The sequence below is a fragment of the Tenrec ecaudatus genome, chromosome 17, assembly GCF_050624435.1.
Source record: "Tenrec ecaudatus isolate mTenEca1 chromosome 17, mTenEca1.hap1, whole genome shotgun sequence".
NCBI classification, from domain to species: domain Eukaryota; kingdom Metazoa; phylum Chordata; class Mammalia; order Afrosoricida; family Tenrecidae; genus Tenrec; species Tenrec ecaudatus.
In genome coordinates this window covers 53,345,625-53,363,067 of record NC_134546.1, presented here as the reverse complement: position 1 = coordinate 53,363,067, position 17,443 = coordinate 53,345,625, and the positions used below count along the sequence as shown (strand labels likewise).

At 45.8% G+C, this 17,443-nt stretch overlaps 1 protein-coding gene across 1 annotated transcript; it reads right to left on the bottom strand.

Moving 5' to 3' along the window:
- Positions 1 to 458: 458 nt before the first annotated feature.
- Positions 459 to 16,270, bottom strand: RCN2 (reticulocalbin 2). The gene is made up of 7 exons (XM_075535187.1): positions 16,045 to 16,270; positions 15,533 to 15,638; positions 12,074 to 12,270; positions 6,062 to 6,175; positions 3,686 to 3,782; positions 1,863 to 2,005; positions 459 to 1,318 (listed from the first exon to the last, which is right to left on the bottom strand). The coding sequence occupies exons 1-7, from the start codon at positions 16,192 to 16,194 to the stop codon at positions 1,166 to 1,168; spliced, it is 960 nt and encodes a 319-aa protein (XP_075391302.1). The 5' UTR covers positions 16,195 to 16,270; the 3' UTR covers positions 459 to 1,165.
- Between the last annotated feature and the right edge of the window lie 1,173 nt (positions 16,271 to 17,443).

Here is a 17,443-nt window from a genome sequence, read left to right as displayed (position 1 = left end):
GCGATACCAGGAGAGTAAGGGGAAGGTGGTGGGCAGAGAGGGAACTGATCACAATTATCGACATATAACCCCCTCCCAGGGGGAGGGGCAACAGAAAAGTGGGTAAAAGGTGACTGACTGGTTGGTGTAAGACATGAAAAAAAAAAAACCTTATAAATTATCAAGGGTTCATGAGGGAGAATGGGGAAGGAAAAATGAGCTGATACCAAGGGCTCAAGCAGAAAGAAAATGTTTTGAATGAAGATGACAACATACGTACAGATATGCTTAACACAATGGATGGATGTGTGGATTGTGGTAAGAGCTGTAAAATGATTAAAAATTGAAAATAAAAAGTACAATGAGATTAATTTGTGAGCAGTTACTGTGGAAGATGCTGAGGTCAGATAACACAAACCACCACCTGTGTTTGGTTCAAGGTCAGGAGGATGAAAGAAAAACAAACATACATATAAAAAGATAGGCCATTTCATTTTTAATCGGTCAAAAAAAAACACCACAACAAAACAAACAGTTGGGGACAATGTCAAATTCCACATACCATAATGCTATTGTTATACATTAAATATAATTACTATCTATACATATGCAAAAATATAAAGTTCTATTTCATACAATAAAATCCTTTATAGAAACCGTTTTAAACTGAAGCAGAACTTCTCAACATTATGTGAGGTGGAAGTCCTTCTAAAGGTTCCTTTAAAGGTTTTAAAACAAAAGGCTAATTCTAAAAACAATGTCCTTTCTGTCAGTTCCAAAATTAAATCTACTTCAGACAAAAACTAATAGCTCCGTCACGGACGACTTAAATAGCAGTGTGGAGGCATCTCGAAAGTTCTCCATTTCTTCTTGTTTGTGTTTCGAGTAGGAGAAACGACTCAAATGTTCCACAAGACAGCACTACACAGATGGGGTACTTAGGAAAGACGTTATTGTCTTATGGCACAGTATTAATGTTTCCGTTTCTTCAGATACAGTTTTGAAATAATTGTCAGGTTTCTGTTTCATTTTTTTTTGAGAGGACCAGAACTGACCAGGAAGGTGTAATCTTGGATGTGGTGTAAGACTTAGTGTGTCCAATAGAACATCATTGAAACTGTATCACCAAAGTAAAGCTGGTAACACACCATGAAGGAGCCGGTGCTCCCGTCAGCTGGCCTCGGGCTCAGAGCTCATCGTGGTAGAAATACTCGTCATGGAGCTGCCGGCCGTAATCGGTGGCCTCGCTGGTGAGAAACAAGTCCTGGTTCTCCAGAATCTCTGCTTCAGAGAGCTTTCTGTCGCCATCCAAGTCCATTTCATCGATCAGATGAAGCGCCTTTAAAACAAAACAAAGCAAAAGGGTGTCACGGGGAGTCAGTATTTCCAGCAGGGTGTTCTCCACATTCCCAGACCTGGGTTTTGATCTGTCAGAACCATTCAGATGTGCCGCGTACGCCTTGCTGTCTGTCTAAGCATCTCAACGCCTGACACATCGTGACAGGATTTGTCTACAGCATGTCCCATTCTCTCCTGTCTTCTTCTGCCTCCTGCCCATTCAAATTCAATCCTGCTGTCACCAGGAAAATCAAATTATTGTGATCCATCCTAAGGCCCTTACAAATGCTAACTTCTATTATTCTACTGACTGTACCAGCAAATTAATACATAAAAGTAGTAACTTCATTGTCTGATGATGTGCAACAATTCGCAGATCTAAATAAAAACATAGCATTGCGTCAACTGTAAATAACTCCATTACTTCTTACTTTGGTTCAAGATCTACTTTGAAGTTCCTCTCCTATCCAACGCGCCAAAATGGAAACACGCAACAAACAAACAAACAAACAAACAAAAAAACCAACGGCCCTCCTGCCACTCACCTCCTCTTGGGCAATGCCCTGATTATTGGGGACCACCCACGACAAGAGCTCTTGGGGATCAAGTCTGCCGTTGCTATCTTTGTCGTAATCATTCACGAATCTGTCTCTCTCAACAAGTATCCATTCTGGGTCTTCAGTCGCAGCTTAATAGAAAGACAACACAAATACACATGTAGAAGAGTATCATGAGTGTCCAATAGGAAGTCTGGTCCTTCCCAAGAAGAAAGGAAACCAAAGTTTAGTGTAGAGGAAGCCTAATGAAACCAAACTACTTAAGTGGAAAGTCCTGAAGTCAGTCCAAATGATAGTAATTTTTTTTAACAATTTATTGGGGCTCATACAATTCTTATCACAGTTCATACATATACATACATCAATTGTATAAAGCGCATCTGTACAGTCTTTGCCCTAATCATTTTTTTCTCTTTTCTTGATAGTAATTTTCTTAAGGCAAACAGCTCATAGCTTCTGCGGTAGTTACATAATCTGGAGTCAACTTGAGACTATTAAGAGTGATGGGGAAAATTTTTTTAAAAGAGTGAAGGGGTGGAGTCTAGCCTGTCAATCAGGTCACAGCTTATGACCTCATTTGGAGGCGCTACAGAAATAAACAGCTCACTGGAGGCCAGACCCACTCTGTTTCGTATTCCTGCTGAAAAGCCAGGTGGAGCTATGGCCAGAACCCGAGTCGGAGGAGCTATGGGAAGACCCACGCCAAGTCTGAGATGCTTCCACTGCCACTGGATCCACAAGACTTTCCACCCACTGGCCTGTGATCTTCCTGCATTCGGCATCATTGCGTGGCTGTGTGTATCTCGAGAGGAATTTATGGACTAGTTAATAGCAGAATTATGGTAGTGATATGGGCTGGGATGTTTTCTCAACGTACAATTGATCTTTGATATAAAAACTCTTTCTTACACACTTATGAGTTTCCCTGGATTTGTTTCTCTAGTCTATCCAGACTAAGAAACAGCTTTGAAACAGCTGCGTCCTGTCATGAACTTGTAATCTTATTAACTGCCACTTCTTGTCCAGAAACCTAGGTTTCTGTGGCTTTTAGACAATGTCTAACACATCATACATAATTTTAAGTCGTTTCCACATTAAGAAAAAATGGATGACCAACTGTTAAAATGGCACTGTTCGATGCTTTTAAGCAATAATTTTGATCAACACAGCCACCCACCGGTTAAAAAAAAATGTGGCAATAGCGGGAGGGTAGAGAGAAGATGGGATAGAAAAGGGGAACCGATTGAAAGGATCTACATATAACTTCCTCCCTGGGGGACGGACAACAGAAAGTGGGTGAAGGGAGACATCGGACAGTGTAAGATATGACAAAATAGTAATTTATAAATTATCAAGGGTTCAAGTAGAAAGCAAATGTTTTGAGAATGATGGCAATAAATGTACAAATGTGCTTGACACAACGGATGGATGGATTGTAATAAGAATTGTACGAGCCCCCAATAAAATGATGTTTTTTAAAAAAGGAGGGCAAATAAAACCATGATTACAAAAAATAAAAAATAAAATGGCTGCATACACCAATCCCTTCAATTTCAGTCAGCCACTTTCTCTATTTTACACCAGTATTTATAGCATTTTACATTGCTTTCTCCTGTATGGTGCAAAGATACAAGATTCTGTTGACAAGGTCAACCTTGACTTCCTTCATCTGAATTGATAATTAGACCACACTTATGGAAAAGGGAGAAATCTGTCAGACCAGGCTCCAACAGAGCAGGCCCGTCTTTCCACTTCTTTCTTTCTCAATTCTGTGTTCCCTCTTCTCTTCGCACATTCCCCAGGCTACTTACTTGGATCCCGCCTGTAACCACCAAGAAATTCTTCCAAACTAACAAATCCATCACCGTTCTTGTCATGTTCTTCTAACGCTTCTTGAATGACAAATTCCTGCGACATTTTCATTAAACAAAACAAAACTTAGTCACAAAATTGCCAATCTCAGCACCATCTGAGTCAATCCTACTGTACGACGCTTTCCGGAATAAGCCCCGGGTTGTCCACACTTGTAGGGCGTTCCCTAAACACTGGAATTTCGAAGCAGGACTAAACCGCCTATTGCTGAGAACCATATGGCCAACACCCCAAACCTTGAAATAATTCAATTTTCACCCTCCTAGCTTCCTTGAAGGAGCCCTGGTGGCAGAGCTGGTGACACACTGGGCTGCTCACTGTAAGGTCAGCAGTTCGAAACCACTTGTGGACAGTGTCAGAAACCCAGTTCTGCTCTGGAAATCAACTCAATGGCAGTGAGTGTTTGGGAAACCACCTGGGCACTCAACTCCTGCAACTTCTGCTACTCTCTACATGGCCCCCTCCCTTCAAGGGTGACATGCTGCTCCCTTGCTGTTTCCTAACTCCAATCCATGAGCAAAAGGAGCCCTACCTTAGCTTCCTTTGCCTAAAATGGTTGCTGTCTAGACATCTGAAATGTGCAGCCTCTTACCAAGCCTCGCCTTCCTCTTCCACCCAATCTACCTCCAGTCATCCCAAACCTGCTCCCCACTCCTACCAAAGCCTGTCAGCCAACCTTTCCCACTCTGACGCAAAGATCAGACCCTTGGTGGCAGAGAGGGTAACACTTTGAGGTACTAATGGCTAGGTCAGCGATTTGAACCCATCAGTCGGCTCCCATACAGATTTCACAACCTCAAAAACCCTGACAGCTCTACCCAGTTTTATTGGGCCACTAAGAATCAAAAGCCACCAGATGGCAACATGTTTGGTTATAGACCCGAAAACTTGTTCTTGTACCGTTGCCCTTTTACTGTATGAACTCACTCACCCTCACTACCATCAAGTTGATTTTTATGAGAGTTGACCGCCTCAAACAAACAAAAAAAAGAAACATCCAAACTCACTGCCATCAAGTCAATTCTAACTCATGGTGAGACTGCCTCCGTATGTTTCCCAGAGTTACAGTCTTTCTGGGAATAGAAAGCCTCATCTTTCTCCTTTGGAGCGACTAGTGGTTTTGAACTGCTGACCTCTCAGCAGCCCAATGAGTAACCACTACACCACCAGACAGCCTCATATACACCCATCGAGGGCAGAAGGAATGCACAAAGACAGTGAAGGTCAATAGGAAGTAACCTCCCTGGTGGTAATTCCGAGGTGGCTGGGGCTACCCTGCAGAGACGGGCCTTAATGACGCTGCTCTGAATGAGAAGCCAACATGTCTAATGATGGTCCGCGAGAACTGATGGCCATCCCCACAGCCACCAATGGAAGGGCGGGTGCTACCTCACACTGTCACACAAACTCAGAGTCCCAGGGCCGTTCATCTTGGACTTGCAGTCGTTAACTGGCTGTAGTTATGCATTCTTCAAAAGGCTGCTCAAGTCTGTGTCATCCTGCGGCCCTGTCCACTCAGGCTACAAGAAAGCTGGCATCACTTCAGCGCTTTCAGTGGTCCTGCCTCCTGTGAGTCTGCAGCTGTTCCGTATTCTCCAGAGAACCAAGACCTTATGTCTTTTGACTGCCATTCTCAGGCTCACTCCAGCTTGATCAAACTTCACCCCGGCACTAAAACACATCGTGTCCTGTGAGGCTCTTACACTAGGTCATGTGTTCTGGGTCCAGTAAGCTATCCAAAGTCTCACAAAGAGAGGCGGCACGGACCGTGTTTCGGCAGTCCAGTTATTCAAAGCAGCAACTTCTGACTCAACCCAGCCTTCTATCCCTCCCCGCCCCTCACTTACCCTGGGAGCCAAGCGGTGCCATGCAAGATAAATACTCTACTTAGTAAACAGTATTTGTTATAAAGGCCATAGTGGCACAGCAGTTAAGCACTAGTGTGCTAACCCAAAGGTCAGCAGTTCAAACCTACCAAAGCACTCACTCAACAGGAAGAAGCAGGGCAGGGGGAGGAAACAAAGGGCAGTCTGCTTCCATGCAGATCACGGCCCAGGACGGCCTGTGGGAGTTGTGTTCCGTCCCACTGGGTCGCTAGCAGCTGGGGTGGACTCAATGGGCCTGTGGTCAGTGTTGTTTCACCACCATCCCAAGCCTCCTTTTCCCACCTTTACTATTAGATGGGGAGAATTTTGATTGATCTTGCTGTCTCTTAAAAACCCTAGTGGCTAGGCAATCCAGTTTAATGACTTGGTAAACACAGCTTTTAAAGTTTTAGTCACTCAATAATTCACTCAACGTTTCCCCCCCCTTACCATCATATAGTCAACTTCTTCAGGGTGCTCGAAAGCAATGAATTCCTCAAGATTCAAACTCGGATCCGTGTCCTGATTAGCTTTTTCAAATCGTTTCTTGTCCTTTAAATGAAGCTTTGAAAAGAAAAAAAAAAGGTTAAAAAATTTTCAGTTGTAACATAGCATTATTTAAAAAGCATTTTGAGAAATATAAACTATATGAAATTTAAATTACATTCTCATATGATCTATCTTTCCATCAACCTCATTTCTTTGAAGGTAGGTTGAATAAATAGTAACCAACATTAGAAGCAGAGCTAGACCAAGATCTGAATTCCACCAACGCTATTTACTACCTTTATTAATCAGGCCAGGCTCTCTGGTTTCCTTATGTCTAAAATTGGGATAAAATTCCCTATTAAAATCATTGCATAAAGTATCTACTCAATGTTAGCTGTTAATGTTTCTAATTAAAAACCGTAATGACTGATCAACATTGATCAATGGTTGAGATGACATGATTTGATGAACGTTAGAAGTAACAGTTTAAATATATGGACTTGATCCTCCCTACCCTTTGTATAGTCCTATGCTAGCTCCTTTCAACAATCTTAAGACCTTTCCAGATTCCAAAAAGCAGTGACGTTTAGACATGTACCATACCTTGGTGGGGCCTTGTATTAGTCTGGGTACTTTAAGAGAAACAAATCCACAGAAACTCATGTATAAGAGAGAGTTTTATGTAAAGGTTAAGTGCACATCAACAAAACATCCAGTGCTGCCCAAGCCCACAAGTCCAACATTAACCCACCAATCCACAAAGTCCTCCTCCATCTCACAAAACACTCGCAATGATGCTGACTGCAGGAAGAAAGCCTTATCAGTGAATGTGTAAGCATCTCAGCACTGGCAGGGGTCTCCACACGGCTGCTCCAGCACCCAGGCCTGCATCGGGGTAGGTCCATGTGGCTTCTCCTCGGGGATGTCTTACAGAAAGTGAGCCTTGAAAGCTGAAGCAGGGAACTGCTAAGGCAGCTGCACCCTGGTCCGACCATCACAAAGAAAGAGACCCGAGAACTCGAGAGGCAAGGCTCACTGAGCCATTTATCTCTCTACCCTTCAATTAATTCTACATGCGTTTATCGGCCAGGTTGGTACCATAAACTACCTCAGGCCTTTTCTGAGCTTCTAAATGACTTAAAAAAAAAAAAGTTAATAGATTCCCCCTCCCACCAAATAAAGCCTTCTTTTTGTAATCATTTTTGGGAGCTCATACAGCTCATCACAATCCAGACATATATCCATTGTGTCCAGCATAATTTGTACATGTTGCCATCATTTTCAAAATACTTTCTTTCTACTTGAACCCTGGATATCAACTCATTTCTCCCTCTTCCCCACCCTTCCTCCCTCCCTCCCCCATGATAATTTATAAAAAAAAATTTCAAAGTTTTATCTTGAGGACCTCATACTATTAGAATATGTACATAATATTTGGAAGTCTACTCTTAGCCAGCTCCTTCGAGTGCTACTTCTGTGTTTTCTGAAACACAGTGGAAGTCTGAACGGGTCTACTTTCTATTTTCCCTCCCATCTTCTGTTTCTGCTCAAGTCGGAAAACGGTCCAGCAGCTCTTAGGGACAAAGCTGCTTCTGACCAATTGTCAAAGGCCCTTCTGCAACAAGGGCCTTGGAGCAGATGATGCTACATGGCTAACGGGGCATCATTTTTATTTTCAGAATCCCAGGAATAGCTTTCCTTCCTATGAATGCGCGCATTTCGGAAAGCACAATGTCAAACGTTTTGGCAGCTTTTGATTGATGTATTTCACTGCTGAAGGCAAACAGGGCTTTCCGTGTCCTAGAATGGAGAAGGCTAGGTAGCAGCTGTTTACTGAAACACCAGTCCCCGTGCAAGAACGGACTGACTGAGGCTCACCTGTTCTCCAGTAGAATGCAGGCTCTTAAATATCCAACCCCACAAGCCTAGTAGTCACTCAGTCATGGCAGACGTGGAGGGGAGAAGGCAAACTAAAATTCCAACGTATTTCCTCCCAATTAATTGCCTTTACCTTCATGTTTCATTGTTTTCAAGAACGAGACCAAATAATTTGCATTTTACATTAGGGCATAAACAGGGGGAAAAGTAGAGAAATGAGAACTTGGGGTACTTTGTTAAGAAAATCAAGTGTCTGAATAAACCACTATCTAAAATACCAAGTGCTTAGCTTCCTTATGAAAGAACCCTCCCGTTTGGAGACAAGATGCACGGCTCAGTGGAGGGAGCTCCATCCGGCCGTATTTGTCCAGGGAAAGAAAGGCTGTCAAGCTGATATTTCTTTCTCTCTTTTTTTAAATAAGAGGAAAGATAGCTTTCTAGTTCACTTTTCTTACATCTTTAAAATAAAATAATATCTATTTGAAAGCTTTTATTCATGAACAATTGAAAAACCCAACTTAAGACCAGCTCATTATTAAATAAGCCAATAAGCTATGATACATTTTCTTTAAAAATGGAAAGTGTCTAAAAGATACGAAGAGATAGGCATTTTTATAAATTTCCCCCCTCCCAACCCTTATATAAAAACCTTATATTTCCTTCAAGGGCAGAGAGTGCTAGGTACAGTAGTAAAATGAAACTACCGGGATTTCTCTTTTTATATTACTACAGAAACTTATGAGGAACAAAACTGCCATCTTTTGGTAGAAGAAGGACTTTGCATGAGGAGATTCATTAACTGCGACAGTAAAAACAAAAGTCTAGGTCTTAAAAAATTCAGATTAGTCACATGTAAGGCTATAGCTTACATAAATAAATACTGCTGTATAGGCATATTCAGCAGCTGCCGTGAGGAGTACAACAGAGCTTTTGCCAGGTAGGTCTCCAAACCATCATTATCCCGCTTCAGTGTGCTGGCCGTCACGGTTCGTCTTATTACAAGGAAGTGCTTCTGCAGGCACTTCTCAGCCGGAAAGGGGCTTTGCTCCTGGTTCTCGCAATGCTCTGTACCTGCAGTTCGCAACCTTCCTCAGGCCGCCCCCCTTTCAGACAATTCCTCGCGTGGTGGTGACCCCCAACCATAACATTATTTTATTTATTTTTTTAACATTATTTTCGTTGCTACTTCATCACTGTCGTTTTGCCACTGTTGTGAATCCGGCGACCCCTGGGAAAGGGTCGTTTAACCCCCCAAAGGGGCCGCAATCCACAGGCTGTGAAACGCTGCTCCACACAGAAGCTTATTAAACATCAAATACGATTCAAGTATCATCATATTGACTCTAGCTTCTTAATAGGTTCTCAAAGATGAAAATTTTGTGTCCTTCGGCTACCCAGTTACTTTTAATTTGTGGGTAAGTTTATTCTGTAATTTTGGTTGAGATGGATGCACCTTTGTCCTTTACTTCGCGTTTCAAGGACTCTGCACATGCGCCTCGGCTTGTCTTCACACGCCACGTGGATATTTAGGGGCTACTGATATCAAATGCTTACCAAGTATGAGCTGACCTGCCTGAAGAAGAGGCAGACATATCCCGGGCCAATGGGGCTGCCACTGGCCAATGTCCACTTCAGGGATCTGCCTCAGAGCCTCCAGCTGGTCTGAGACCTTCTGAAAACAGCAGTCTCACAGCATCGGGTAAAAGGAAAGCTGTACACAACTAGCTGCGCTAATGAGCCCCGTTTCTCTTCCCAATAATGGTATCTTCTATTGATCGACGTGCAACCACCACCTCCCACCACCCTGAAATCTGGGTGAAGGGAGTCGGAGGACGGCTTAAGCTATTAACATAATAATAACTTATCATTTAGCAAGGGGTCATGAGGGTGGGGGAGAAAAGGAAATGAGGAGCTGATACCAAGGGCTCAAGTAGAAAGAAATTGGTTTGAAAATGATGATGGCAACATATTTACAAATGTGCTTGATACAATGGATGTATGGATGGCTATAAGAGCCGGGAGAGCCCCCATTAAAATGATTTATTAAAAAAAAAAAGTATCTTTTATGTCACAAAACAAAAACCACCCAAAATCCCATTTTGGGGGAAATATTATTTTAGGTTGAGTTGGGTTGCAATCCATATGGTCAGCAGTTCAAAACCACCAGCAGCTTCTCGGGAGAAAGACCGGGCTCTCTACTGTGGTAAACAGTCTCAGAAACCCACAAGGAGTCGCTATGAGTCAGCACTGACTTGATGGCAGTGAGTTTGGTTTTGGGTTTTCAGTAAGGTTGTCAAATACTGAGGCCAACTTCTGTTGCCCCTAGGCAGGGAAGGAATGAACACCATACCATGGCTCAGCTTTACAAAATCCCAGATCTTTAGAGATGCTTGTGAGCCAAGTGAATTCAATAATAAAGGAAGTTGCCTAATAGACAGTACCATCCAGTCTCATTATCTATCATTCACTTCACTGACTGAAATTATTTTTATTCTGCTATAAAATGGAGACCCCAATAAGGAGTAAAAGGGTATAATTTAAACTCTAATCTAAAGCTGATGCACTCACAAAATCAATGAAATGTAAACTTATGCTCCCTTCAACATATTCTTTTTCATCAGAATAGAGTAGTTTTTAGTAAGAGTAGCAATTTAAGAAAAGCTGCTTTCCCTGCTAATGACTATGCGTGGAGTGTGGGCAGGGCACTACGTGTGGAGGTTCCGTTTCTGCTTTCCACCCAGTCGGCTTGGCTCCACATCTGGTTCTACCACGCAACAGCTCTGCAGCCTCGAGTAAGTTGCTGAACCTCTCTGTCCCAGCGCTCTCATCTCTAAGAGCGGACTGCGACTGCAGAGTAGCAGTGGACAGCCCTGCTAGGCCTCTGAGGCCCTCTGCATCCACGCATGAATACCCGCAGCTCACCACTGTGAGTGGATTCTGATTCACCAAATACCCTGTGGGTCAGAGCAGAACTGCCCCTAAAGTTTCCACGTTGTAAGTTCGTATAGAAGCAGGAAACCCGAGCTTGTTAAGCACATGCGCAATCATTAACAGTGAGGCACCTCACTGCAGCGTCTAAAGTCTTTCTTCAGGGGCTAATACTACTCGTAAGTAAGCAGCATCTTCATAGACTGGACACTCGTCAAACTGAAAAACCTGACCCACTGATGGATTCAAGTTGATGCTGACTCCTAGCGGCCCTACAGGACAAAGCAGAACTGCACCGTAGGGTTTCTGAGGCTGTTATTGGTTCTCCGCCCCCCCACCCCAAAACCATTTTATTAGGAGCTAATCCAGACATACCATTCCACAGTTCATCCACATCCAGCAGTGTTGTACAACTGCTACCAGAATCAGTCTCAAGAGGCTGTGAATCTTCACAGCCTCATCTTTCTCCCTCGGAGTGGCTGGGGAGTTTCAGCTGCTGGCCTTTTAGCTAGTCCAGTGCTCCACCCACTGCCACCCAGTCAAGCAACCCAAGGGAGGGTTTCCAAGCCCGTGTGTCCGTACAGAAGCAGATGACTTCAGCTTCTGGAACAAGCACAAGAGCTCGCTCTCCCACTGACATCTCTGTCTGAAAACGATTGGCTTTTATCTTCGCTCTGTGGCGGATAAACGGTACCCTTCCACATTCTGTGAAGCCCGAGCCAACACAGAATGTTGTCCTCTGAAAACTTCAGGAGGAAGAACAATTCATTTTATACCTTTTGGAAGAAAAGAAATAAGCGAGTTATTTGATATAATACTATGTTTAAAAGTGCAAACAGGCCCCACAGCCTTCTTCATAAGCATGCTACAAAGCTGTTCAGGGACGACGCGAACAGGCAGATGTGAGAAACGCGTCTAGAACGCATCAGGGAGCTACTGGGGCAGCGAGGGCCACCAGAGCAGCTGAGACAAACAGATGCAGGGGCGTTACGAGGCAGTTATGCAAGCAAAGGAGGAAACCATCCAACTGGCCGCTGGCGTGGAACGGGTGACCGTCTACAGAGCAAGATCTTGGCCTCTGATCTCGGGCGCCCTGGCTCTCAGTCATGTGGGAAGGTGAAGTACAGCGATCGGATCAAACAGAACAGCTTGTGCACTTGTACTCACCAGCCTAAAGGACTCCTCCTCTACGTCATCCAGGGCCGGGTTGTCGTCAAAGTTGATCACCCGATCGTACATCTGAATGTTGTATTCATCCCACGACACCACGTCGTCACCGTTTTTATCGTACTCCACAAACTGCTGCTTTGCCTCTTGCATGGCGTAGTGCTTAAAGGACATCTGAATCCATGAACTGAGTTCACCTATGAGATTCATAAAATGCAGCAAGTGTGACAACAGTCATTCTGATGCCGAGGTGACGTCGAAAGCTCCTTTGAAAGATAATGGGGGCAGGGGGGATGTTTCATCAGTGTTTGGCAATACTGAGCGTGGAACTGGTCATGCTGTGTAGATATGAGAGCTGATTAGAGCCTAAGAATAGTACAACATGTGATCACGAGGATGTGCAGCTGCTGAGTGCAGTTTGGGTCTGGTTTTGGACACAGACACATAGAACAAGTGCCCAGGACGTTCCTAACTCAACAAAGGCTGGCTGAATGTATTACCAATTGGTCGAAACAGCACTTGACATTTTAGTATCAACCAACAAATTACAGGTAACCTTTGCAAACTACCAAAGAGCTTTCTGGAAGCACAGGTGGTTTCCACTTGAATGTATATTCCTTTTAACCATGCCCCCCCAAAAAATGTGTAGGAAATGTTAACCCATTTATGAGTGGCGATATACTAGAAGCCCTGCCACAATCACTGCCTTCACTGTTAAAAAAAAAAAAAAACGTTCTCAATGATCAACTTTAAGATCAGCTTTTAGAGTCATTCACGGAGGTATTTACTATACATATACAAATATAAACATGCATTTACAAATATTGTATTGAAAATATTAAAATTATTGTCAATGTATTTAAAAAAGGAAGGGAGGGGAAATGTATGTATTCGGCAAGGACAGTATTTGCAGGAACATACCATTTGGTTTAAAGGCAACGTGGCTGAATAAAAGTGTGGTACCCGTCTATGATGTGACCTTCTATGATGTGATGAGTCACAAAGACACGGCATCTTTCCTTAAGCTCTGCCAAGAGTCACGATCATTAGGGCGACCAGCTCTTGAACTATGACTATGTACACGCAGGTACTGAACTATGACTACATCTGAATGTCGTATTCATCCCAAGACACCACGTCGTCACTGTTTTTATCATGCTTCACAAACTGGTACTGAACTATACTGGTAGGGCAACCAGCCATTGAACTATGACTTCATCATCTGCAGTCTCTAATCTCCCTGACAGGTCATTGACGTCACAGGGTTTTACAGTTGAGGAAATCAGGGTTCAGGCAGTCTTCTGGCCAGAGCCAAATCTCAAATCTACGTTTGGCTTTAAATCCCAAACTCATTATACTGAATTTGAATTACTTCTCAAGAGCCTCTCTCCGATCCAGTTCTGGACCTCACAAGCAGGAGGAGCGTGTCCTTAAAACATCAACGACGTGTTCTAGTTTACTTTAAGTAAATGTACCAGGAACGAAACATGGGCTTCAGCAATGCCAGCGGGTGGTGGTGGGGGCTTACCCTCCCAAAGCCTGTGTTTTCTCACCTGAAACGCGAAGATGCAGACTAAGTTCTTTTTAGCTGTAAAGTTTCTTAATTATCTATGATTAAACATTCCAACGTAACACCCAGGCCCTAACTCTGCCAGGCAGGGGCAGAAGACCCAGTAAGCAAGGTAATCATGGGCTTACTTGTGCTTACTTAGTAATCTATAGTGAACAAGTTCGCGTTGTTCATGAGCCATGGTGAAACCCCGGTGAAATAACGGCTCACTCTCAAGGCTGACTCGCAGCAACACTATGGGACAGGGTGGAAATGCCCCTGTGGGTTTCTGAGACTGGAACTCTAAGTCTCTTGGATTTCCACCTACTGACTTGGTGGTTAGCAGCCTCAGATGTAACCACCACGTCACCAGAGCTCCGAATTGCTCACTATGCGATAGTAAACCAGCACAGGTAAACCCAGGCTGACCTTGATGACTGAGTGCTCTGCTCTGGGGCTCTACATTTGTATATAGGAAGATGCTGTGGGGTTGGCAGAGAGACAGGTGCTAGTCATACCAAGAAGTAGAATCCTTGAGGTGGTTATTTAAAAAAATCAAGACTGTTCACTACACAGTAAGTTTGCACATGAAGCCTGTGCTTTCCTTGCTTAAGCGAACTCTATAGACAGGTACCACAGTCTTCTAGATCAACACTGTGTCCATTTCAATGTAACCAAGTGCAAACTTGTTCTGAGTACGTAGGGCCCAAAGGCTTTTCGTTTGTTTTGTTTTCAAGTACAAGGAACCCAAACCTTCCTATTTCTGGGGGCATCCGCGTGAATATTTCATGGACAGCATGTCTTAAATTTACCAAACAGTTCACAAGTTGGTCTCCAGCGATTTCATCATGGGTGCTGAGCAAAATTCAAATAAGGGTTAGAGCAACGGGACTAATTTATGGTCCCTGTAATTACTCTCTGATTTTTTTTGTGTGTGGACAAATCAACATGGCTAGTTGAAAGGGTTCATCCCCTGAATTAAAGGATGGAGACTCAGAGTGGCACAGACCTTAATTTAGACCATAGGTTCCCCAATTTATTTAGCCTACTGCCTTTTCCGGGGCTGGGGGCGGGGGACGGACTCAGTACACTCCCTTGGGGTTTGTACTATATCCCATAATCCAGGATAATGTATAGCTGTTTGCTTTTGCAGCAGCCCCACCTCCTCCTTGAAATGTCCCAGTGCCCGGGCCAAGTGGGACATCACCCATCTTGTGAAACATTGACTTAGGCCATTCTTTTAATAATCTGAACATTTGAATTCTGTCTAGAGACCTATCTAGAGCACCCCGATTGTTTTGTTTCCCAGTCTAGGACATTACACACTGAACTGGGAGCAGAAGGCCCGCGGCTAGTCCTGAGCTTACCAGTGATTTGAAAGGGCAGTGAATTTCTCCATCTCCAGAGTGAGAGAGAGGATTCTCAGGCCCTGACCAGCTCTACCATTTAGTGATAACACTCCATGAGCATGCCACAGGTCTTTTTCAACTGGTTTTTAAACCCAAGGATTAAAATTCTAATGTGGCATATACCAAATAGAAAGCCACAAAGCAGTGCCTCCCAGAGGGTCTGGGAATAAAAGGAAGCATATTGTTGACGGTTTAAAATAAACAAGCCAACCCAAACTAAACATCTCCCGAGGTGTAAGGCGCTTCAAGAGGCACCTCTCGTACAGGGATTAATGATGTTTATTCCTTACTGGGGAAGGCATGACGTTGCACTCGGTACCTTCTATCTAAAGATTTCTGAGTCTAAAATTTGCTCTCTGCCCCCATCCCCCACCCCACCCATTTGTGAGTGCCTGGCAATCTCCGTTCCACAGACAGCCTGTTTGTTTACAATGCTGGCCTTTCTCTCGCCTACAAAGGGGTCTCTCCGAGGGCAGGTGGTGAGGGGCCGGCCTGCCTTACTTTCCGTGAGAAAGCCATCCGAGTCCAGGTCAATTTTCTTTATGATGGACTTCAGTCTTTTGTGCTGCTCTTCGGGGTTGAGTTTAACATATTCATCGACTTCATCCTGGGAGGGAGGGGGGAAGGATGGGGGGGCACCAGGAGTAAGCATTACAATCGGTGGTTTAAAAACAACGACAGACAACGGTGGGGGAGGGGATGGCTACCCGAAGCCTGCCTCGGCAGAGGCGTTTCGCGGGGAGAACCCCACTTGCTCTCCGGCGCCCCAGCCCCCTACGCACGGCCTCCGTGATGCTGCCCCAAGTCCGCAGGACGGAAGGGGGTCTGGTGAAGGGATCGCCCCCCCCCCCCCGCGCCGGCCGCCCCCAACCCACTCCGCCAGCGAGCGAACGGCCAGGCCCGAGAGCATCGATGCGCTCCGCCGGCCCCCGTGGTCAGGCCGCCCCGGCCAGGCCGCACCCCTTTGTCCCGGGACAAAGCCGTGGCGGCGGCCGCCCGGCCTCCCGCCTCACCTGGCCGCCCAGCAGCGCCTCGCGGTCGTAGTCGGCGCGGTGCTCGCCCGGCGGGTGGTGCAGCTCCGCGGCGTTGGCGGCGCCGGCCGACGCGGCGCACAGCAGCAGCAGCAGCAGCCCCAGGGCCGCGGGCCTCGGGCCCGGCCACATCGCCGACGCAGAACGAGGCGGGCAGAGCGGCCGGCGGGCGGGCGCCCAGGCGGCGGGGGGCGAGGCGCGGGGGCGGCGGGGCGGGGGCCGCGGCTCCTCCAGGCCTCGGAGGCGGAGGCGCAGGCGACTTCGGCGGAGTGAGGGGCGGAGCCCGGGCTGAGGCTTATATAGCCGCGGGAGGGGGCGGGGCTCCAGGCCGCGGCGCTGATTGGGCCGCGCGGCGCTGGTCCGTGGGGCGGGTCGCGACGATGTGGCGGGCTGCAGCCGGGCCACCAGCGCCAGGAGGCTGAGCCGGCCCGCGGCCTGGACACCACCCCGGGGGGGCCTGCCGCCCGTCGTCGACCCTCTCTGCAAAACACGCCTGCCCGCTCAATCTAGACCCCTTTAGAAAGGGGACAGCCGTCCATTCCATTTCCGTGTGGACGCTCATTCCCCGGCCTTAGGTGTCTCTCTACTTAATTTACTTACCAGAGCCACAAAAGGAGCCCTGGTGACGCTGCGAGTTAAGCATCGGGCCTGATCCTCCTGAGGGCTCGGCCAAAGTAACCTGGGAACTCCACGGGGTTCTCCCTGGCTCCTTTTTAGCCGTAGCCGACCAGGCACTGCATCCTAGTCTGGAAGCTTCCTGGAACCTGCCCACCCACAGCGGACCCTGCTGGTGTTTGAAACGACAGTGGTTTAGCTTCCAGCATCACAGGAACACCTTAGCCAGCAGGGTAGGACAAACTGACAGACGGGTGGAGGACGTTTTTAAGCACACTTGACTTATCCATGCAAGTAGAACTATGGAAGAGATGATAACACGGGCGTAGTTTAGCAAATGCCTAGTAAAATCTATATAGATTGCACGTACAGGTGGCATTTATTCTGTCACTGTCGGCTGCTGGTCTAAGTGATTTCTCTGCTGTTATTGTTGTTAGTGGCCACTGAGAGAAATTTGTAGGCTGCAGCTTGAGCCGTCTCTTTATTAGCTGCCCCACTTCCCATCAGGCCTTTTCACACAGAAGAAAGGGCTTTCTGGGTCCTCGTTCATTTCTCACTGCCTCCGTTTGAATTGGGGGCCAGAAAGCTGTTCCAGACTGAACGTCTGAATAGGAATAACTCACATGGGTTTCCTGGCTCACCCTGGAGTTTGATTGTTTTTGGTCAGACCCCATGGAGAGGGTTCCAGAACTAAGAGTATGTTCAATAAGATCTTTCCAATGTTAGAAAGCTCAACAGAACCGACTGAGGAGTTTCAGAGAATAAA